The sequence below is a fragment of the Phaethon lepturus genome, unplaced genomic scaffold, assembly GCF_000687285.1.
Source record: "Phaethon lepturus isolate BGI_N335 unplaced genomic scaffold, ASM68728v1 scaffold8160, whole genome shotgun sequence".
In the NCBI taxonomy this organism is placed as follows: domain Eukaryota; kingdom Metazoa; phylum Chordata; class Aves; order Phaethontiformes; family Phaethontidae; genus Phaethon; species Phaethon lepturus.
Window position 1 is genome coordinate 10,071 of NW_010509790.1, and position 24,198 is coordinate 34,268.

General features: G+C 36.2%; 1 protein-coding gene across 1 annotated transcript in view; it reads left to right on the top strand.

Annotated features, from left to right (window-relative positions):
* Window positions 1-24,198, top strand: part of CCDC132 (coiled-coil domain containing 132) — a gene marked incomplete at both ends in the record, with an annotated part of 54,357 nt that overhangs the window by 9,144 nt on the left and 21,015 nt on the right. Inside the window, 8 exon segments of the mRNA XM_010285646.1 lie at window positions 645-715; window positions 1,141-1,258; window positions 1,344-1,379; window positions 3,943-4,025; window positions 9,304-9,346; window positions 10,936-11,034; window positions 13,941-14,081; window positions 18,622-18,757. Of these exon segments, the coding sequence (XP_010283948.1) occupies window positions 645-715; window positions 1,141-1,258; window positions 1,344-1,379; window positions 3,943-4,025; window positions 9,304-9,346; window positions 10,936-11,034; window positions 13,941-14,081; window positions 18,622-18,757 (727 nt within the window).

The following is a 24,198-nucleotide window of genomic DNA, read 5'->3' on the forward strand; positions in this document are numbered from 1 at the left end:
AGTGCTGTTCCTAACAAAAGAAATCCTAAAAGGTATATTAAAAAAAAACCCTTTTTTTAAAGGAGTTGTGATTTATGCTAGGCACTCCATGAAGTCAAAATCAAGCTAAATTCAGGTCACCTGTGCTGAAGAGTTTTCAGCTGAAATTAAACAGGGTACAATTAACGTTCATCATGAAGTGACATCTATTAAATTGGTAGAACACAAGTGCTTCTGAACAAGAAAATGCCATGTGAAACATGATTTTTTTTTGTTTTGTTTTGTTTTGCTGCTCTCTGTCATATTAATGCAAATTAAACCCTGTCTTCTTTAATCTGAAGAAGCTTCAATCATTCTGATACAGTGCATTAATGGTACAGAGATTCTTAGGCTAAATGTACTGTATATAAATGTAGAGGGTCCCACTGCAGTGAAAATGGATTTCAAGTATCGTTAAAAGATAATTTCTTTAAAAGAGAATTGTATTTGAAAATATATATTAACGTTGCATTTCAGTGCTTAGCATCTATAAAATGATGAAACAAATAACATATAAAGTAACTCGACAAAGTTACAACATCTCAGGAGAAACCTCCAAATCACTAGTCTTTGCTGGTGTGTAGCATGACTTTTGTGTATTCATTTAACCTGTTGTCTCTCTGTAGGAACTTGAACGTGTTACATCATTGCAGACTGGCCTTCAGTTAGCAGCTGTTATTTGCACAAATGGAAGAAGGTATTTTGCTTAAATAATGACAGAGATTGAAAGGGGAAAAAGTGTTTAAGAAGAAATCTCTAAACCCAGGAAGTTTCCTTGTTGCTGGTATTTCCTATTTATGTGCTGAATGGAATTAGCAATAGTAGTTAAAGATACTGAAACAAATATCAGCTGCTATCTCTCTTGCAGCTCTCACTTTTTCAACTGGGAGTTCTCTTTAAAATAGGAACCTTTTGAGGTACACCATTGATCCACAGACAAGTTCCGCAGAAGGGAAAATGTACCTTCTTACTAGTCTGTTGTTATCTCAATTTCTGGGTTTCCCTAACAATGCTGACAATCTTATTTTCTAGCATGTACTTTGAGGGACATGTTAGAATTTATTAGAAATAAGTTCTATTTTACATATCACTGAAGATTATATTAATTTTTAACTTTTGCAGACACCTGAATATAGCAAAGGAAGGCTTCACACAAACTAGTTTGGGGCTTCTTGCAAATCAAAGGAAACGACAGTTGCTTATTGGACTGCTAAAGTCTCTGAGAACAATAAAAACACTGGTATGTACAGTTGTTTTTGTTTGATGGCAAAATATTTTTCTTTATTTCTGTGTAGTTACCACTGTTTTTTTAATTTTATTTTTAGCAAAGAACTGATGTGCGTTTGAGTGAGATGTTGGAGGTAAGTCCCTTCTAGGCTATTATAATTTGAAGCTATTCTAAGTCTACTTTTGTCAGTCATCTTAATTTTGTCCCCCCTTTACTTCCTCTTGCAAACAAGCTATGGGTGTATGCCTGTGGTGAAATTATATTTTTAATCTTTTTTTTTCAATATTGTGAAAAATACTTCATATCAAATTTAGTAGCCCCTGTGCCAGGGAGAAGTATTTTCTGTCAAAGGCTCAATCCTGCCTTTAGATCATGGGCTGTGAGGCTTGAGTTAGTTCAGTAGAGTGCTGTGGCATCTTCATCCCGCTCCCTGCTCTCAACTTACACTTCTTTTCTGGCCTTAGCTTGATATTTGGAAGAAAAAAGAAGGTGAGATGTAGCTGGTTGTTGATATGCTGGGTCTGGATAAAGTACTTCTACTGGTATATTACTGTACAAATTTATGTATGGGCTTCTTACTTGGTATTTTATTTGTAAGTGTAGCAGCTTCTCTCCTTATCCATTGGGTTGGCTTTTTAATAGTCAGTTGTAGAAAACTTTGCAACGTGCAGGCAATGACACTGAAAAATCTACTGATACAGTATAAATACTGCCTAAAAATGCAGTAGATACTGCACAGGGCAAAACCAAGATCTTGTCTTAAGGTGATTAAACAATATAAAAGACCATTTCAGGATTTTAGTGACAACTATATTTTAATCATGTAGTATAACAATTTTGACTTGCTAGTTTGCCAGATACTTACTGGCATAAATACTGCATGGAATGTTGTTATGATAATCCCTAGTTACCAAATTTGGAAATTGAGTCTTAATAGTTGTTACTCTTATGACTCTTTCAGTTTAATTCCATCTTGGGTAATACACCTTGTCTCAGCACACTTTCTTACTCTTTACCAAGCAAGAATGTATTAATTTACAGGCTGCACAAACATTCCTTGTTGCTCAGTAAGCCCTGTGCAATGATTAGCTTTTAATTTCTGTGCTTTATTTTGTTGCACAGGAAATCAGCTGTTCACTGTCTACTGGTAGGCATTGTCTTGAGACAGAGGTGTGGGTGTTGCATTCACACACAGACTCTGGTGTCTGATTATGATAATTTGCTAGTGATTTTTTTTTTTTAATAAGGGCTAAGGGCTGTTAAGGGCTGTAACAGTCCTTTCTGGCTAAGTGCAGTTTTAGAGCTGTGCTCAGTGTCTGCTCCCAATAAGGTATCCTAAATGTTGGCCAATTTATTGTCTTTACTCCAAGAAGTTCATAGCTTGGAATACGCATGCGAGCTATTAGTAGCCATTCATAGAGGAACATTTAGATGGCATTCCCAATTAAAAAAAGACCAGACACGAAGCTATAATAACTTACATGAATGAGCTGCATCTGGATTATATTAGTGATATATGTTATGCAAGTAGGCTTTCTGATTTGAGCTCTGTTAGACTTAATGGAGCAAGTACCAGGTTTCCAATGGAGAAAGATTCAAAGAGCTGTAAATGCAGCAATCATTTTAGACCAGTGTGCTGTTCTGTTTTCATCTAATGGGTAATGTGTGTGGCGTTTTTTGTGTTTTTAGCTAAACTTGATCTGCATTAGAATGCTGCTGTTAAAACCAATTTCATTTCAGAAACTCCTTTATGATAATAGCTGAATATAAATTGGCCTTGCGTTTTTACTTTTCACTCAATGACTTTAAAATTCCAGTAACACCTTTGCATTTCAGCTCTCTGAAGCACATAATATAATGGATGTAATTAGGACAAAAAAGGGAAGCTCTTAGCTGTTAAAGAGGGTTTTCTTTCCTTCAAGAGCCTTTCTAGCCTCATATCTAATAGAATACAAAAATAGTAGTTATACCCAGGGCACTGCCCATGTTCTGTTGGCAAGATCCTGGGGTTTTACATTTTTGTGTGCATGTTTTTGTTTTGGTTTTGTTCTGGCATCTTCATGTACTTCCTGATTGATCTACCTATTGGATATTCTTCTTACAAATTGGGACAATACTTACTTTTTTTTTCCTCTAACTTATGTTCTTTTTGTCCTGGGGCCTTGTGTGAGCCAGATGTCTTTAAATTAATTTTTAATTATTTACAGAATGTGTCAAATGAAATAGTGTTTATTTGGGCATAATGTTGGAGTGTCTCCCTTGTCTCTTTTTAGGTTTTGTAAACTATGGCAACAGCCTGCCAGTGCCTAAAATTACCTCTTTCCTTGCTCATGAATAGATAATATTGTGTTAACAAAACTTTGAAAGTTCACTGGGAAAATGTTAGTAGTTTTGTAATAAAAACTTTCTGATATGTTTTGTATGAATGTGTTAGTAAACAAAACAGCGAGCCATTTGCAAAGGTAATGCATAGTGTTTTCAGATGTTGCTAACATGTTGTCTGCTTCTAATTCTGAACTGCTTTGCACATTAAGTTCTGCGATAGACCCTCACTCATTTCCTTTAACTTTATTGTATAGACATAAGAGGCAAAATATTCTGTTCTTAATGCTTATAGATAAGCATGCAAGCAAAAATGGGTGTTGCAGTGTTCGCTTCAAAAGCCAAATTAGCTTTCCATTGTGTTTCATCCTAAGGAAGAGGATTATCCAGGAGCTATTCAGCTGTGCTTGGAATGCCAGAAAGCTGCCAGCACTTTCAAACACTACAGTTGTATAAGGTAAGGTGACATTGTGCAGATTTCAGCTTCTGTATGATTTATTTGTAAATGGTATAAACCAGTGATCATTAATTCCCATTCTTTAAAGCAGCTTTGTTTGAAGTTTAATTTTCTGCTTAAAGTAAAATTGAGGCATTTGGAAAAACATAAGCATCCTCAGTAGTTTCCCTCCTCCCTGTACCACTAGTAACCAGTATTCACAATCATAACGCTATATAATATATGCTTGGACTATGTCATTGTTTTGTAATTGTTGTAGTATATTGGCGGGTGAAGTTTCAACTAAGACTGAATTATAACTGTGCTACAACCTGCAGCCTAGAGACACCTGAGCTAATTTTTTAATACGCAATTTTGTATTCTGGAATTAATATACTTACAGCAAGATGTCTTGTGGAAGGTAACTCACCCTGATTCTTGGCAATGAAATTAGCAAGTGCAGAGCTTCATGCTGTTATGGAGAAATTGCTTTCAGAACCGGAACTAATTTGAATATCTGCAGTTTCTACCTTAGAAAGACTTGATGTTTCCATCACTTGTTAGAAAGAAAAAAAAATAAAATTGGGTTAACATTAAGTTCAAAGTCATAATAGGTATGACAACAAATAAAATTAAGTGAATTTTGATATTTCATCCACTAAAAAGATCATTACATTATTTAGATCATTTTTTTTTGTGTCATTTTTAATTGTAATTTTACATTTGTGGATAAAAGCATGACCTTGTTTGATCTCCTGTCAGAATGCTCTCTGACTTAGAAGGAGTAAAACCTATGAATACACATGCTTTGCCTCCCTCTGTGCTCTAAATGTATGCTTTGTTGCAACTTCAGAGTAATTACCCATAATCCTTGATTTCAGGATCCTTGACTTTAGGATCTACTTTTGAGGTATAGTTGTTTCAGAATCTGAAGATGCACCAAAAAGGGTATGAAGTTAGGAATTGTACCTGGAAATAAACCCCTCTCTATTCTGAAGTCAGATTTCAAAGCTGCTTTTTGCTTTCTTTTTGGTTCCATAAAGCTTGTGTGTGGATATAAATGAACTGTACAGCCAACATTTGGCTACATAAATTAAAATTTTTAATCCCTTTCTTATATGCTCATGAATGAAAACTATTTTTTATGTATTTGAATGAGGAAAAATGACTGTGTTTTTCCTCAGTCCTTGACAATTCAGTTGTTGAGAAGCAAAATGACTCCTGAACAACTTTTTCTCTGCTTGACTCTACCTTCTGCAGAGACATGGGTCTTGCAGTCTTCCATACCTGTGTCTTGTCTGTACTCTTCAGTAAGCTCTCCTTAGTATTAATTGCTCTTTCAGATGATCTGTGGCTCCAAACATTAATCTGATTTATTCTGCATATCTGCTGCATTTTTTTTTTTTGAGAAATTAGCAACATTTATGCAGCATGAAAAGCCAGTTTGATTTTTTTTTTTTTTTAGGATCTTACAGTGCTCATCTAGAAAACTTTTGAGTTTTAGGTTAAATTACATGTTTTTTGAGTTAAATTCTGTTTCGTGTAAATGATACGAAGTTTCTGTTTAATGTTGCATCACTTTAAGCTTTTCTTGCAGCTTCCAATTTTATCTCCACTACACTATGTCCACTATAGCCAAATTTGGAACTTAAACAGTTCATGTTTTTGCAATTTGGAATATTTAACTGCAAAAGTCATACTATTTTAAATCTGATAGCATACTGGCAAGATACGTGACAAATAGCTGTTGAGGATTTACTTTGTTGCACTCAAAAGGATATCTTTGCATCCAAGATGACAGTTTCTTGAAAGAAAGGATGATGACAGAAAAAATCAGTACTGCTTCTTTATTTTGGGAGAGTTTTTTGAGCTTGTTTTTGTTTGCATTGTGAGAGCAGAGGGACATTTTAGCTGTAAATCCCAACCCCAGTGCATATATTTCAGTCTCTGTGCACTGTTCTACTTTCAGAAGTTTAAGAGAATATGTATTGTATGGAATAATGTCTCACTAGCAGGGGATTGGGCTAAATGAATAAATAGATCTTTTGCATTTCTATTCAGGACTGCAGTAAAAACAGCTAGTCAAGGAAACACGTGCTCTCATTTAAACATGTGCTTGTATGAGGCATCACCTCAGTATCTTACCATGAAATTTTCACAGTATCCCTTTGATTGTCCACTGTCCACATGACAAGAATCAGTGCCTTCCTTTGTAGAATTATTCTTCACATTCTTCTTGCTAGATGGTGGTAGGAATTGGGTGTGGCAGGGGATTTAAACCTTTGGCAGCAGGGGATTTAAACCTTTCTATGAAGCATATAATTTTTTTATTTTGGTGTATACATAATCTGAAGAGGCAAGCACTTCAACTTCCCTACTAAGACTTCTTTGGTTTTAAGAGTGGCTGTCATCCTTCTTTGAAATAATAGCCTGGATGTCAATTATTTTGTTTCTCATTGTCTTCTTCCTGGGGAATGCTTGCATTATATGATTCATTTTTGATTAAAAATATAAATCAAAGTCTTTTGCCTTCTGCGTGTTGATCCATTGTGATGTGAGTAGACTCCCTTGAAAGAACTGTAGGAAAAGGTAGTGTCAGATAATAGGATGACTCTGTCTATTGCATTTGGGTCAAAATGTTACTTCTGTTATATTGCAGTAATGTGCCTTCTAAAAACGCACTAATTTAGATTTATATGGATGGGGATGCAAAAAAAGGACTTCTAATACTTTTTTTTTTTTTAATTAGTGAAAGGAATGCCTTGAATTAAATTCTCAATTATGGTAAACGGGCTTTTGTGTAGCTATTATGTCCATGTCCTACCTTTATAATATATGCTGGCTTAGAAAATACATAAAAATTTAGCTGGATACTGTATTTCCACATTTTCACTTTAGTACTTGATCAAAGTTACTTTCCTTATGCAATTTGGTGATCATACCTTCTTTTCCTAAATTAGTCAGCATAAATGCAGGCTGTATTCTTGCAAACACCTCCATATATCATAGCTTGGTTGAATAAATAAATTATGAATGTGCGTATTTAAAATGGGTGCTTCAGCCCTCACTCGAAAGGGAAGACAGCAGTGTCGCACGAGTTGAGTGGGTAAGAAACACGTGGCAGTTTTACATTGGTTGTGTTTCATGTGGGAAACGATCTTTTGAATTCTTCCCCATCCTTCTCTCCCAAAAGGAAAGAAAAGTACACCAGTCTGGAATGGCTCTGATCTTGGGGCACTTGCTGGGAAGTGTGGCATGAGGGCTCAGGTCCCTTAGCTGCCCAAGCCTCCTGTGTCACCAGGTGATTTGCAAGCTGAGGCTTGCCTGGCATTAAGAATAGTGGAAACAAGGAACTAGTTTTCATGAGGATCTGTGCTGGTATACAGATGAAATTAGTTAAATGTGATCACCTGCAACAACCAAAAATAGTTTCTGGAGCCCAGGAAGTTTTTCAGCCCTACATTACAGAATCACAGAAACACTAGGTTGGAAAGGACCTTCAAGATCACCAAGTCCAACCATTAATCCAGCGCCACCATGTCCCCTAGACCATGTCCTGAAGTGCCACATCCACACGTTTCTTGAACACTTCCAGAGATGGCGACTCCACCACCTCCCTGGGCAGCCTGTTCCAATGCCTGACCACCCTCTCAGTGAAGAAATTTTTCCTAATACCCAATCTAAACCTCCCCTGGCGCAACTTGAAGCCATTGCCTCTTGTCCTATCGCTAGTTACTTGGGAGAAGAGGCCAACACCCTCGTCGCCACAACCCCCTTTCAGGTAGTTGTATAGAGCGATAAGGTCTCCTCTCAGCCTCCTCTTCTCCAGACTAAACAACCCCAGTTCCCTCAGCTGCTCCTCATAAGACTTGTGCTCCAGACCCCTCACCAGCTTCGTTGCCCTTCTCTGGACACGCTCCAGCACCACATTGCAGTAGTTGAGCAAGTTCCTCATGTGTGTGAGCATGTAAGTTGCCTGAGGTGAAAAATCCACGTGTATTTTTAATTTAATTAGAAAAGGTAAAGAAATGCTAGATTAGCAGAAGCATGTTCATGACAGTTGTTTGAAAGGAATCATAGTGTTGTGTTTATATGGTTTTAATGTTTATATGGTTTTAATGCAAGGTTCTTACTCTTGTTCTAATGTCACCTTGCTAGCTAAAAGAACTGAGTAACAGGAAATGCTCAAACTCCAGCAGGAGATGTAGTAACATGAAATTGTTGTGGAGATACTTCTGCTTGCAGGCACGTCACGTGGAGAAACAACAAAGAAATACTGGCTCCTTGATTTAGTCTTTAATGCCAGCTCTTTCTGATAAAGTTTTTTTTTTCCTATTTAAACCTTTCTTTCGAGAATGTTGTATCCAGGTTATCTAATCTTACTAAGAAGAGAGGGGTGATGGGCATATCATTTAAGTGGAGAGAACTAGGTAGGGAAGCTAGAGTCTATCTTTTGATAGTTAACGTAGGCCTCAGAAGAAGATTCAGAGCGCAGAAGAAAACTGTCTAAAATCAGGTATGGTGATTATCCCATGAAAACTCTGTGCTTTCCATGCTGAAGAGAATATCCTGCCTATCTCTTTGTTACTTGGACTCTTCCAAACCAAAACATAGTAGGCATATTTTGTGTCTTATTTTTTTTGTGCTGATGTTCTGAAATTTTTAAAGCTGATTGTTGGAAAGCAGCAGTTGTGCCTTTCTTTGTCCTAAATAGTTTCTCTTATGGTAGCTATTTTTGTTGATCTTTCTATACCAAATATAGCTCAGAGATGTTTTGTGAGAGTTGTGTAAGCCTAAGTTCTTTTTTCCCTGTAGTGTTTCTGTAAGGGGTTCCTGAGCAACAAGTAAAAGTTACTGTACCATAGTTAGCAAAGGCTTGATAGCCGTGACTTCTCTGGTTATGTTCCGCTGCAGACCAGCGTACCACATCAAAACATTTAGACCATGAGTTTCTTTGGGATTGGGAGTGTCTTTGAATGCTTGGCTAAATCCTAGCAGGATGGGGTCTTGTGTGGGCCTTCTTAACGCTGTTGCATTGTAAACCTAGGATAATGTGCTGCTGCAACAGATACTTTAATTTGAAGTGTTAGGAGTACTGTAAATGCCTGCAATAAGTACCTTTCGGTAGTAACAGTAGTGTGATGATGCTAGTCTGACACAGTAACAGCGGGTTAATGATTTATGGTAAATTACTGTGTCTCAGTGGTAGGCAAATATGTTTTTTTGGAAACAAGAAACTTGATGTGAAATGTTAATATGATCAGTAGCTTGATTTTTAAACATTTTTTTTCATTAATAGTGAGTTGAATTCAAAACTGCAAGACACCTTGGAACAAATAGAGGTAAGAATTAATATCTTGATGTTTATTGTAAGTTAGTATTTAACCTCTAGGTACTAGAGCTTTCTAATGCAATGTTATTAGCAATTACAGAACGTGCACATGTCTTTCAAATACTGTCTTTGGAATGCTGTAGTCATTGCTATTCATGTAGCCTTTTGTGCTGCAGTCAAGCGTTCTATGATGTGTTACCAAAGTTAAGAGCCCAGCTCACTAATTGTGCCCACTTTAAGCGGCAAAACAGTCAAATAATATAGGCACGTAACATTTGAAGGTATGCTCCCTGTATGGTGAAGATGCCGTGGTGGTTTTCAGTCCATGAAGTGCTGTGAATTCTTTAGACTACTTTAAATCACTATATGGCTGAAATTCAAATTGCTGAGTAAGCCTTTAAAGAGGTTCTCCATCTTTAGTTTATTTGTCCTTTTACCATTTTGCCTAGGAAAAATGCAGTATTTGGTTGTATTCTACTCTCCTTTTTTGTGCTTAAAGAAAATACTGATCTGCTTAAAAAAACACAACAAAATAAAACACCCCCAAACCCAGCAGCACCCCCCCCCCCAAATCTCTAGGATTAAAAGCCATAAATATTTGTGGCTAATGAAGTAATTAATGAAAATTTTCCAGTGGAGTAAGTTAAAGTACATAGGAACTAACCAACCATCTCCTGTTGGAGAGCAAGACTACATTGCAAGATCCTTAAATAATAAAAATTTAAATGGCTTTAGTGACTAGCAAGGAGAGAAAATACCCGCTAGATGTGCGTGTTATGATATGTTACTGATTCCTGTTTTCTTGCATTGTTGATTGAAAATAACTAGAGTTAGGCTGTGTATCTCTAAATCTCTTGCAGTGTCTGAGAATTATGTTATTGAACTACATGGCTAAATTCTTAGAAGCCTTATTAGTTAGTCATTAAGGATATGATCCTATTTTAGGTTTTTTCCTTTAGTGCACATCATAGAAGAACTTCATTTATTGCAAAGCTGTTCAGTATGCTCAGACACATCTCTGATGGCAGAACCAGTAATTGTGTGTGTGTGCTTTCTTTTCTTCTATGGTACTGATCATTGTGCTGGTATAGTACTGTGTTCACAATAAACTTCTAAGTGACACAGTGTTAATTCCATTTAATAGATGGCAGTCAGAGGGTTAAGAAGTCTATAATTGAATTGCTTGGGCTGAAACACCTGTGGATCATTTCTTTTTCCCCAGATCTGTGTTTTTCTTAGGAGTGGGAGTAGACCAAGTATAGAAATCCCAGCTCTCCCTTATTGTGGTGCTAGACCTTCTCAAAGTAAACATCACTTTGAATTTGACTTCAGTAAAGTAGTGTACTTTTTACTGTGCTTGTTCTTGGAAGCAGTGGAACTGTTTGGCTGATGGAAATTTCAGTCTGAAGTACTGAAAGCTGCAAGAAGTAACATTTGAGCACCTCAAAATAGTCCAGTAATGTACAGTCTTGGTTATTGTACAAGCATAATTATTAGATTGTTTAAACAAGCACTTTTTCCTGACTTGCTGTTAAGTAATGTATTACTTGGCCTGTTTCTATTGAGTGTTTAACACATTTTTTTCCTTCATTTATATAGGAACAACTGGATGTAGCGCTCTCCAAAATATGCAAGAACTTTGATATCAGTCATTATACAAAGGTTCAAGAAAAACACAGGTTAGTATTCATGTTCTGAGTAAGTCACAAAGAACAGTGGTGTAACAGCATGAAGCTTTGAGTACTGGGACAGGAATTTGTTTATCTAATGCTGATGAATCTTGCTGAGTATACAAAGACTTTTGTAATGCTCAGAGAATTTAACAGTAATTGCTAAAGGTAAACTGTGTAGTACAGTAACATGCATCTTTTTGGACATGGTGTAACTGTAACATTTGCATATTTCAGCTATATGTATAATGCTGTTTGCATTATTAATTGTATTTGGGCATGTGAGTACTATTTTTCATAGCCATGTCCCTCTTACTGAGTTGTACACAACCTGTACCTTTTATGTGTGCATTCCCATTTTATGTTGTGCTTGAATGTGACAGGAATGAAGATGTGAGGAAATATTTGAGGGGAGACCTTATCGCTCTCTACAACTACCTGAAAGGGGGTTGTGGCGAGGTGGGCGTTGGTCTCTTCTCCCAAGTAACTAGTGATAGGACGAGAGGAAATGGCCTCAAGTTGCACCAGGGGAGGTTTAGATACTAGGATACTAGTAGGATACTAGGAAAAATGTCTTTATGGAGAGAGTGGTTAGGCATTGGAACAGGCTGCCCAGGGAGGTGGTGGAGACACCATCATTGGAAGTGTTCAAAAACGAGCGGACATGGCACTTCAGGACATGGTTTAGTGGGTATGGTGGTGTTGGGTTGATGGCTGGACTTGATGATCTCGAAGGTGTTTTCAATCTTCATGATTCTGTAATTCTGTGATTTTTTTTTTTTTTTTTTTTTTGGACAACAAAATATGACACAAGGCATGTCAAACCTGTACTGTGGACATGTCCTGACAGTTACATCTCTGTGTGCCTGGAGCCTGTTATTTGTAAGTAGGAGTAGGTCTAAACTCTGCAATAGGATGTGGCTCTCTTCTGTTGGCACGCTGTCTTGAGGCTTAGGGTGTTTTCTCTGGGAAGGCAGTGAACCCGTTTCCTTCTGAAGCAGATATGAAGTGTGGGAGCTAGTACCAACCTCCTGTGACCAAAAGGGGTCTAAGGGGAGGAGAAAGTCCTGGAGGCATCTTTCATCAGTGATAGGTGTTTATAACATAGCGAGGCTAAACATGGTGGTGCCAGTGCAGCAATGATGTTTTGCTTAGAGAAGAGATTCCGCCAGGAAGTTTTTAGCTCCTAAAGAACACGTCAAAGTGCCTGTCCCCTGATGGAGACAGGACAAGAACCCCATTTGTTCTTTATTATGCTTGTGTTGTTTAAAATGCTGTTTCCCAGTACTCAGAAGCATGGCTGACATTAAAATGCCTTTATTGGGGGTTGTTTTTAAATTTTTGTTTGATTTTTGTTTCTTTCTAATTAGAACCTTTCTAAGTAGAATTCTTGTTCTGTGGCTTGACTGTGATAACAGTGTAGCTCTGCAATATGGTAGAAACGGATTTCTCTTCTCATCTTTGACAATGTGCGGAATTACTGGAGTGCTTAAAGACTGCATCTTAAAATCAGGGTAATTAGACTTTTCCTTTGTTAGTGCATTGTATGCAATTTCTTTATTTACTGAACAAAAGTAGATATCGTGCAGTCACTGCTCCGGAGTCTAGTGCATGATATGTTGAGAAAGGCAGGCATTTTGTTGGGGAGGAATGAAGTTTCTGAACAAAACAGAAGTGTTATTTGTTACTGCATGGTTTTGCCTGCTCTGCTCTCATGATAAAGTGACATGGTTTTGACATTCTTTTTATTACTATTAAAGTGTGTATTCTGAACTTGTCCGGAAAAGAATTTAGTTGCATAACTATTGCAATATCTCCCATTTTGACCCCTCCTCATTAAGCAAAATGACAAGAACCTTCACTGGCTTCAGTACTTTTCATGTTTCCATTTGTTATTCTGTTTTCTTTGACTAATTCAAGTTAGGACTAGCTGCAGAAGATCGGTTATTTGCGATAGGATTGAAACAGAATTGCTTGTTCATTTATTATGGGGACAATTGAGTTCTTGGCTCTGGTCAGTAGGTAAGAATGTCAAATAGCAAGTAGCAAAACTGTCCATTTTCCAATCTGCACGATCTGATAACTTCATTCTGGCATATCAAATAATTTTTTAAATCAGTTCTTATATACTATATATACTGATTATGAGCATATCTTGAAACAGTGAGAATATTCAGCATCTGAAACTAATGTTATGTACAGTTTATTAACAAAGGATCAGAGAAACAGCCTGGCCTGAAACTCAGGCATGGTTATGGCAAAGCTTGTATGTTATATAGTCATCAGTGTTTAGTACATGTACTGGTATCTTTTTTTCTGAAAAAAACTAAGTTTTGTTAGACAAACGTCATATTTTGTTTTTATTAGAAAGAGGGTTTTTGTAAGAAATTTATTGATGTGATCTGCATGCCTTTCTGTAACACTTAATCCTACTTTATATTCTTCAAGGAAGAACTCTGTTTGGCAAGTGGATGGATTGAAGACACTATAATTGTGATTTCAGTTTTATTAACTGCAAAGGAAATATTTTTATTTTAGTTGGAAGTGTTTCCAGCTGGAAAAATAACACTGATCTCACCTCATTTCTTTTTGACACATTTGTCAATGATTGGGGGGATAAATGAATGAATGAGTAAATTCTATAATTAAATATATACATGTGAAATTAATATTTACTAGTGATAATGTCAAAAACCTGTTGTTTTATAGAGGGAAGATGGCAGGGAAACTGATTTTACTGGTAATACCTGAAATCTTTTATGTTACCATATTGTAATATTGCCAAATCCTATATTAGGTATTTTTGAAACAAAGATAGGAGACCATGCTTACAATCTCCCATGTTCAGTACTGAAAAAGACTTACATTAAAAGACGATGGCGTGTGACGAATTGAATTTTACTATTTGACTTTATGTTACTGCTTTTGTTTCAGACAGCAATGGACCAGTTACATATGCACTTCACTCAAGCCATTCACAACACTGTGTTTCAAGTAGTCCTTGGATACGTGGAGCTGTGTGCAGGAAACACAGACACCAAGTTTCAGAAGTTACAGTACAAAGATCTCTGTACAGTATGTAATTCTTGCATATATGTATATTTCTTAATCTGAATTTTTCCACTGTTGTAAGTGTACCTTATGTAAGTAGGAACTCAGTTATTAAAATAATCCTGCAGCTACTATAGTTTCTTAATACAACTCATTGGCTAATTTAGAGATTGGTTATTTACAACTTAATGCTGATTTTGATTGCACTAAATCTTAGCACTTTGGAGTTAGTATACAGACCATCTAAAGAAATATGAAGTAGTAAATCATAGGATACAAACAGGAGATCAAGATTTCAAGACTCTCATGTCTTTAGTGTAATATGCTAGTTACTAGAATCACTATTAGATTTGAACTTTATTTCAGTGTGTTGCATCAGTGTTCACAATTTCTGTAATATTGCATTTCAGTAAGGATTATAGTAAAGGTGTAAACTTAATTGGAATCTTCCCATTACTCCTAACTTTGTATCAGATTCATTGCACTTTTGGTATCAAGATAAGGGACAACTGTGATACTGAGCTGCAAAAGCCTGATGATAGGCAGATCATGGACTGGGCATAACAGTGTATTTTCCTCTAGTATAGATTTTAGATGCAGTTTCTTACATGTGTATATTTTGTTTATTTTTTTAATGTTACTAGCACGAGTTACTGTATTTTGAGTAGTATTTTTGGTTCACTTTTTGATTCTTTCACTTGTGATCTCATTGTTATAGCCTGAGAAAGTTTCTTAAACTCAGTGTGGAGAGAGAGGGAGATACTTTAGGTGGTTGTAACATTGATTTAAAACTTGAAATTAGGTTTCTCTCTTGAATGTTCTTCATTTCAGTCACAGACTAAGCCCTCATCATACTTCTTCAACTCAAGGACCCACCCCATCAGTTGCAATTTACTGAATCAAAGTTCAGTCACAAGGAAATTAAAGTTTATATTCTGATTGACTTTCTGCTCTTTCACTTCTCAGATCTCCTGGGATTGTGTAGCTTCAACTAGTAAACAAGACATCTGTATTGAAAACAGTTTCATTGTGAAGACGTGCCCCTTTGACTTAAAAGGCTTACATAAGCTAAGAGCCTTCATATGAGCAAAAGTGGGTTATGAAAAATTAATTTATTGGGAGTAATTGACATAAGTGTTAATGAGCAGAATGAGTAAGGTTCCAGAGAGGTTGCAATTGCACTTTGCTGAGATGAATTCTAGTTGAAGAAAGCCAGCAAACCTTGATCTCTCTTCTCCAGACTGCAGGCCTGTTGTACTTCTGCTTTAAGTATTCAGAGGGTGTTTTTGTTTTCATTTCTCAGTTTCTAATGCACTTTTCTTTGGAGTTTTTTTCTGTTATGCTTCTGTATGCCCTACAGTATTATTTCTCATTCTTCGCTAACATTTATGATACTAAGCCCATTTATTTCCATTTAAAAACAGTACTTACCGAGCTCCTCCTGTCATCTTCTGAAATACAGATTGTGTGCTGCTGTTAATCCTTACCCCTGACAGTGCAGAAGGATCTTTCAGATCACTGGAACTATCACATTTTGTAATACACAAAAAGACAGTGGCTTTAACTGTGTGGTTACAAAATTATTACTTCATTATTTCTATTTGGTTTTCCTTCTGCAGAACCCTCATGAAATGCTGCTTTAGTTATGTGAGCCTGCTGGAATCTGGCAGTCTATATAAAGGAAGGTACCTAAACTTTAGGAGTACCAGGTACTACGAATGCTGCACTAATTCCCTTGAAATGTAGTGATTTTTTTTTATTTTTCATTACTCTCTCAGTAATAATTAGGTATTTAAGGGTAGGCTGCAGATGGGAAATTTTGCTCTGTTACAAACCCGCTGTTCAGTGTTGGTTGTACCCGTTGCAGTGCATTTGTGAAAATCAAAGTGCTGAATAAGCTGGACTACCATAGCAATTCCATTTCTAACTTCCTATAGGAAAAATATCTACAGATTTTCATTTCTTGCTTTCAGTTGTCAGGGAATAAATTGTTTAAGACTGAAATATGAGCCTTCTTTCTCCATGTCTGGTTCCAGTGAGAACCCTCTTTAACCTGTCTACACTGTTAGACCAGGATGCTCTTAACGTGTAAGTGATTATGGAGTGCTTACTCTAATTAAACAATGGTAATAAAAAAAATTAAAGTCTCTCTCTTTGGGTAGTTCTCCCATTGTGTGTATCTAAAAATCTTTCTAAATGAAGTCATTTAGCTCATTTTCATTTTACATGGCTAGTGGGGGACTATGGTGGGTTTTTTTTCTTTGTTTTAATTTTTTTGTTTGTTTCTTTTCTGGAAGTCAGAGAGTGGATTTTATAGTAATGTGAGTTTTTTAAAGACTAATGCTTTCAGTAATTCTTGGCTATTTATGTAAGTTATGTGCCTGTGCACTCTGAGTCACTATTTCCTTGTTGAGGACTTCTTTTCCTAGTGATATCCCATGCTCTAACTCTTACATCTGTTCTCCTTCTGAATACTACTGGAGCAGGGGAGAGTTTGGCTCCTTCATCTTCAAATTCTGTTTTTTCTTTTTTCTAGCATAAGTTCAAAGAAATTGTCTTTTTCCTTGCTCTAAATGGAATTATCTTGGTATTTAGTAAGTGATCCTTTCTTCCTGGCCACCTGGAAGCCAGTATGTCTTCATGTATAGTGATCTGCACAACCAAAGTTTAGGTTTTACTGCATTTCAGGGCTTTTAGTAGCTGTAAGAGTAATGTTTTCTGATGAGTAGCCAGAGAAAATTGCTGAAACAGCTGTTGAATGGCAGGGCAACTTATTTTTTAAATTATAAACTTATTACCCTATTTTGTTCCTTTGTTAGCAAAGTTCTATAGTATGTGAGATTAAAGTGTCTCAGTAATGCAGTCAGTAATGTATATCAATTCTCCAATTAAAAGGTGTTTTAGAAAAAAAGTAGTATTTAGTATTCTCAATTGTTACTTTTTTTTATGCACCAAGAACTTGACTTTTTCTTTTTTTGTTGGTGTGTTCAGAATGCCTAATTTATATTTTTGAGACATAGCTGGTTTGATAGGGAACAGAACCAGAATAATAATTCATTTAAAAAAAAAACCCAAGCAAACTGAAAAGTTGTAGTGATTAATATGAGGCCTCCTGATACTTTTGCTAGTGACATCTATTAATGCTAATGAACAGTTTTTGTGAGTCCTTAATCATAAGCAAACTGTAGGAGAATATGGCTTGGGCGTTATGTGCTACTGCAAGGAGCGTTATTTAAGCTTACAAAGCAAGAGAACATGATTAAATAGAAAGTGAAGACATTTAGCTTATAATTTTTTTTTACTTAGAAGCTGAAAAATAGGAGGGGCATAAGTGATGCATCTGCATTTGTGAAGAAACCTGTCTGGTCTAATATTTATTATCTAACAAATGTAATATTCGAGCTTATCAAGGTTTTGTTGCAGCTCATTGCTCAGGAAGGACACTCAGTGTTTAGAAAGCCATAGTTACATCAGTGGATGAGGATGCAATTCAGAGGGAATTGATTGCTTTGATTAAGGGTTTGCTCTCTGTAGAATTTATGGTTGATTATTTTGGTGGTTATGTTGACACCACTGTTGCAGAAGCTGTTAGTATTTTTGAAGGCTTTTGTTGTAACTGTAATGCCAAAGCACTGAGTTAGCATGCAGTACCTACATGCTAGCCAGCCTTGTGGAAGTGTACTGTGAACACTGAAGTAGCAATGGGAAAGTATGAAATGTTTTCTACAGCAGTGTTAGTTTGAAGTGCTAATTTCCAGACTTCTCTGAGGACCTTTAAATAATAATGTAATTGAAATCACATTTGTGCAGCTGGACTTCCAAGCTGTGAGACTGTACTTCTTCACAGCAAGTGAGATGAGGGTGACTTACCATTGCCACTCAGATAAGCAATATATTTTACAGTCTTTTCTTTACCCAGCAAGACCTTTTCTCAAATTCATTCCTTTACCTGACAGTCTCATCTTAGATGTTTCTACTGTGTATCTATCTTTCTGATAAAATTGATACTCTTCACCTAATGAATATCTCAAATCAAAATGGTTCTTTGGAGCAGGGTGGATCGGGGAGGTAGGACAGCTGCCATCTAAGACTGTTTGTTTTTAAACAACTTTTTATATAGCATTCAGTCCAGTGGGGCATCAGCCAGGGTGGCTTCTATGTACGACTGAAGTAAAAGTATCTGTGTCATAGAATTGACATAGTGTCTGCATGTCACGGGGTTGGCTGCATTCCTCTTTGATGGTGAGATGTGCTGACCATTAGACCGTATGGCTTTACTTCGATATCTACCTTGCTGTTCCATAAATACAAGAGGTGGTTATATATGGGCCAATTGAGGAGGGAAAAAAAGGCACTAATAAATAAAGTTTGCACTTTTAGATAACATTTGATTAGTTTACTAAAATCAGGCATTTGTCAGCGCTCAAATGCTTTTGAAAAGGAAACTGATATACATCAAGCACCTCAGCTGTCTGAATATGGAGGGCTTTGTATGGTTTGCTTTGCCTCTGCAAAAAATGAACACAATTGTTAAGTTTCACAATATTATTTTATTTTTCTGTAGCATATTACATCAGACAGCTACATTCCATGCCTTGCTGATCTCTGCAAAGCCCTCTGGGAAGTCATGCTCAGTTACTACCGAACGATGCAGTGGCATGAGAATCATGACCAAGATGAGGCTGCAGCTGTGTCTTCTGGTAAGAAACTGTTGTGGAAACAAAACTTAGGCTATTTGGAAATAACTTTTCTTACGCTTAAGTTGCTAATTTGTTTGTTGGTATCTTTGTGGTCTTGACTCTGCCTTCAGCATTATTGCTTATAGTGTGCAGTAAGGACTTAAATACTCACTGGATTATTGTTGTCTTCAGTATAAGGTTCATTTTTTGATGAATATGTGTATGTGCCTTTATTACAGATATAAACAGTTTTATTTTAAATAGTGCTTATTGTTGAGTTGGAAGTCAGCTGTGTTAGGTGACTACAAAATCTGAGGATTTTTCCCTTTATTATAGGAATAATGTGAAATTTCAGATTTTTTGATCAATGTTGAAATTTTCACTGCCTATTAAGCATAGTGGATTGGGATACTGGATTGTGTACTGGAAAGGTGACTGAATCAATAGAGAATGAATCTCTTGTACATCTGTCATGTTTTTCAGGATATCCAATTTCCTGAACATTGTATATCATCTGTACTAGTGAATCCATCATAAGATACAGTCACAATTTCCTTGATACCCTTACAGGGAAACGCAAACTTTTAATCTTAAAGTATAATTTTGGTTTTCTTTTATTGTTGTTCCAGTTTGTGGTTTTTAGGACAGAAGCACAAAACCTTTGTCTAAGTCCTACTGAGTACATTTTTTCTGGATGTATTCTAAATTAATATACAATGTCTGAAGACAGACTTTTATTTCCCCACTAACCCAAGATGCTTGTGTTTGACAGAGGGCAGAATGTGAAATTTACAGTATTAAGATTTATGCAAAACTCCTATTTATTTGAATCAGATAAGATTGCTTTTTTCTTAATGAAAATGAGGCTTCTGTCAACGCACAAGGACTGTGGGATTGCTGCTAAAGTTATTCCTTCTTGCCTGATTTGCATAAAACTTGTATCTTTTGCATTAGACAATAAGAAGAAAGGAAAAAAATTGGAAATAGAAGTAAAGGAACACATCTTGGAACACTGTGCTTCCTACAATATATTTGAAGTCCATCATTTTTTTCAAAAGTCAGATTTATAACAGATTTTAAGTATTAAAGAATGAAATTTATGCTACTTAACATTGTCTTCCTACTCTAACTTTAAAAACTTAATGAAAATTTTTCTTTAGAGTGTCCTTCCTATATTGTATGGTTACTTGTGAGATCTTGAAGAAAGAAAATTGCACTGCAAAAGCTTTTAAAGGAACCATTAAGCTTAATGAGGTGGTATATTCAGTCACATGAGTAATTTTAAATGCATTGCTTTTTAAATGCATGCCAGAGTGTTTTGGTATGTTTACTACTAATCCACTAAATCTTCCATCACTCAGTTTTTAAGTTTCTGGAGATGTTGTAGCTTAGCTGTAATGTACGACTAGAATATATCTGAGCTATTGAATCACTTTTTCAAATACCTCAGCAATGATAAAGCACAAAAAAGGGAATTTCACAAGTATAATTTAATTTCAGAGGGACTATAAATATCTACCAAATGTCTGTTTCTTCTAAAAGTCATTGCTTATGCTGTAATTATTAAAGCTGTACGTGGAAGTCTCATTCCATATTTATTGATTTAATAGCTGTGATATGTGATAAAGTCAAAGAGTAAAATACCTGTAGGAAGGGAAGATATGTCAGAAGGAACCATGGAGGCAGTTCAGGAGATTATGATAAGTGTTCCCTCAATTAAACCCCATAGACAGGAGCAATAGAAGGAGCAGTCTTAACTCTTGTATGTGTATCTAGCTTTCATAATTTTGAGCACTCAAAGCTGCCCCGATACTTTTCTCTCATTGTGGCAGTTAATGTCAGCAGTCTTACAAAATACCTTAAATGGGTCAAGGGACTCGTGGTTTTAGGGCACAAACCCTGCTGTAGAAGTGAGAAGCTGGACTTAGAAGACATGAATTACATAGTTCTTTCTATTTTAATAGTGAAGCTTATCCAAAAGAAGTCCTGCATGGATTATGAAAAGGAGGTTGAACTTGATCTAGATCATGTCTCATGTATTTGTGATTAGTAATGCCTGTTACAGATGTTAAAATGTACTTTGCATAACTTGTAAATAATTGCCCTTCTGTATTTCTGAGGAAAGAGTTTTGTCTGCTTTATATCGTTAAATATCATGTTTATTTGTGTTCTGAAAATTAGTCTAATTTGAGACTGAAGAGCAAAATGGAATAGAAAATACTTTCATAACAGGTTTGTTTTTTGTTTGGAACATAGGAGAGACTCTTTAAGATTGAGGCTTTTTTATTTTTTTCCCTAGGACTGAGTTCAGAATTTGCTGTTGTTCTTTGAGTTATAGTGTGGACTGGCCTTTGGGGACCACTTTTTTTAAGATAAATTGAAAAAACTCTTACTTGGAATAAACTAAATGGAAACGGATAATTACATATAAATGCAATCTTAAAAATTTTTAAAGTATGAGACGTATTTTAGTACCTTTCATGAAATAGGAAATACTAATGAGTTTTAGTTTGCTGAAGTGTTACAAGAGTAGCAGTAAATCATAGTGAAATGTATGGTATTGATAGTTGTATGACTCATCAGTAACTTAACTAATTGCTCTAATAAACTGTTGGAAAGATGGAATTAAGTGTTTGTATGTAGGACTTGTTTAATCATATTGGAGATAAAATTAGTGAACTAAAATTATTAACTCCATTACATGAAATGGATTCTATGTCACATTTAATGAACTGCTACTTAATCTGTGATTTTTATTGTTCGTATAGTAAACAGCAAACTGCTGTGATATGGGTTTTCATCCTGAAAATAAACTGCTTACTGGAAAATTTTCCATTGCACTGTTGGTCATGGTCAAAGCATTGTTTGTGTTTGTAGTATAGAATCAAAGAAAAAATGAGTTTTCATTTTGTCTTCCCTGCTCAAAGCAAAAGGAACTTAAAAGTTGCATTGTTTTGTGTGAGGCCCTGTCTGGTTCAGCTGGATTTTCACATACCACAAAATTTACTGTGACACTGTCGTAATTCACATGTATTCCTGAGACACTAATTTAACAGAAGAACTGCAACTTAGCGGTAAATTGATCACTATAGCATTTAAACTTCTGATTTCACAAGTGTAATCCTAGTTGTAAAAGTTGGTAACAACTGTAATAGCTGTGATAGACTCAATGAAAAGCACGAAGAAAATGATGTTAAGATGTAAATTTAATTTCAACCATTTTAATTTTCAAAACGTTCCATCTATAATACTGCATAAATTCTGTGCAAGACCTGCTTGATATTCAGAGAAGGAAGCTAGAGGACAGTGACTTGACTGATGGTTTTTTTGTTGGGTTGCTTTTTTTTTTTTTTTCTCCTCTGCCTAGCAAGGATTAAACAAAAACCTTTTATTATGACTGAAGGCTATTTTTATGAATTTTGGAGAAATACGGAGAAACCTGAAAATTTAATTTGGGCATCTGATTCTTATTTTTATGTGAAATTATGAATATTTATGTATTCTGCTACCTGTTCCAAATTTTTAAAAACAAGAAGTGTAAATGCTTGTGGACCTTTGACCGATCCTTGATATTCAAGTAAATTATCCTAACTTCGTATGTTTGCATGTGTGAAATTAGCTGCAGGACAGTTCATTAAAAGACTGGAGACAAGACCTTTTAGCATAACTGGCCATAAACCAGGAGCACTGGGAGATTGCCAGAAAGAATATTGCATGGATTTTTATTGAACAATGACATCCATATGACTCTCTGTCCAACCATTCCTTCATAAATGGCATTTTGTGAGGACAAGGACTATGGTCTTAATCTTGAGAATAGGTCAAAGTTACTGACTTGTTCAGGCTTGGCTTCACACTGCAGAAGTGTAGAAGAGAGGATATTGCAGATACTTCTTAAGAGCATACCGTGACTATGATAGCTGGTTTTGTTCAGTCATATAGTCAGAGAAAGGATAAATCCACTTAGTGTTTCTCTAGTTGGGTTATTCTTTCTGTTTATATTTTGTTTAATCTTCCATGATAAATCACTTTTGAGAGTGCATTTGTCAGTATTATTGTTTTCAAGAGAAGAGGAGTATATTAGCTACAGTTACTAAATTATAATTTTCATATACAGTGGCTAATATTTATTTTCTGATTTTTCTTTCATGAGGAAGATTTTCTTTGCATGCCCTGCAACAGTAGACATGGTATGGAATTATGTCTGAGTCTTATTTTCACATTAAGGAGGCTTTTATCATCTTATTTTGAGGTAGTTAGGGTAAATTCTCCGTCTACCTGCAAAAGCAGTCTCAATGACTTTAAACAGGAAAGAGTTGAAAACAGCTTTGCAGCCTTGGAAGAAATTAATATCTATTTCTAAGACCAAATTCCAGAATATATTTTATTATGTTTTTAATTGTGAGGAGGAGTTATTAAATTGAAAGTACCAGAGCTTTTACATTCTGGCTGCGTATAGTATTGTACTGATTCTGTATTCTTGAGGTCTAGCCTCATGGGCAGACTGACTTTAACTTCACTGGCTTGAAGATTCTTTTTGTTGGTGTTCATATGTTCACCATGGTAATCCCTAGCTTGCAGATTAAGCTCCCTCAGTGTTTGATAAAGATCATAATTTAATAACACGTCCTGACACACCAAATAGCTCCACTTGAAAGAAACTAAGGAAGGCCGGCATCCTTCTCAGTAACCATATTACCCACATTTGCTTAATTTAAATGGAGCTACAGGTGTTGAAGGCTTCATATTTTTGTTGTTCCTATTATGCTTATCTATTATATAAGCATTCATATGATATGTAATATATAATATATATTTAGAATAAATTACATTTTTTATTTACATGGGAAATGTATGTGAAATAGTTCTTATTCTGAGAAACTTACTCTGAAAAAGTTCAAAGCAGAAAACAGATGGTTGATGGGGAGAAGGAAGATGCATATCATGCTCTTTTACTTACTCCCAGTCCTAGGCCAGACTGTCTGTATGAGACACTGATAAGTGCTAAAAACCTCCCCTGGCACAACTTGAGGCCATTTCCTCTCGTCCTATCGCTAGTTACCTGGGAGAAGAGACCAACACCCGCCTCACCGCAACCCCCTTTCAGGTAGCTGTAGAGAATGATAAGGTCTCCCCTCAGCCTTTTCTTCTCCTGACTGAACAACCCCAGTTCCCTCAGCTGCTGCTCATAAGACTTGTGCTCCAGACCCCTCACCAGCTTCGTTGACGTTCTCTGGATGTGCTGCAGCACCTTAATGTCCTTCTTGTAGTGAGGGGCCCAAAACTGCACACAGTCTTCTAAGTGCGGCCTCACCAGTGCCGAGTACAGGGGCACAATCACTTCCGTACTCCTGCTGGCCACACTATTTCTGATACAGGCCAGGATGCTGTTGGCCTTCTTGGCCACCTGGGCACACTGCCGGCTCATATTCAGCTGGCTGTCAACCAGCACCCCCAGGTCC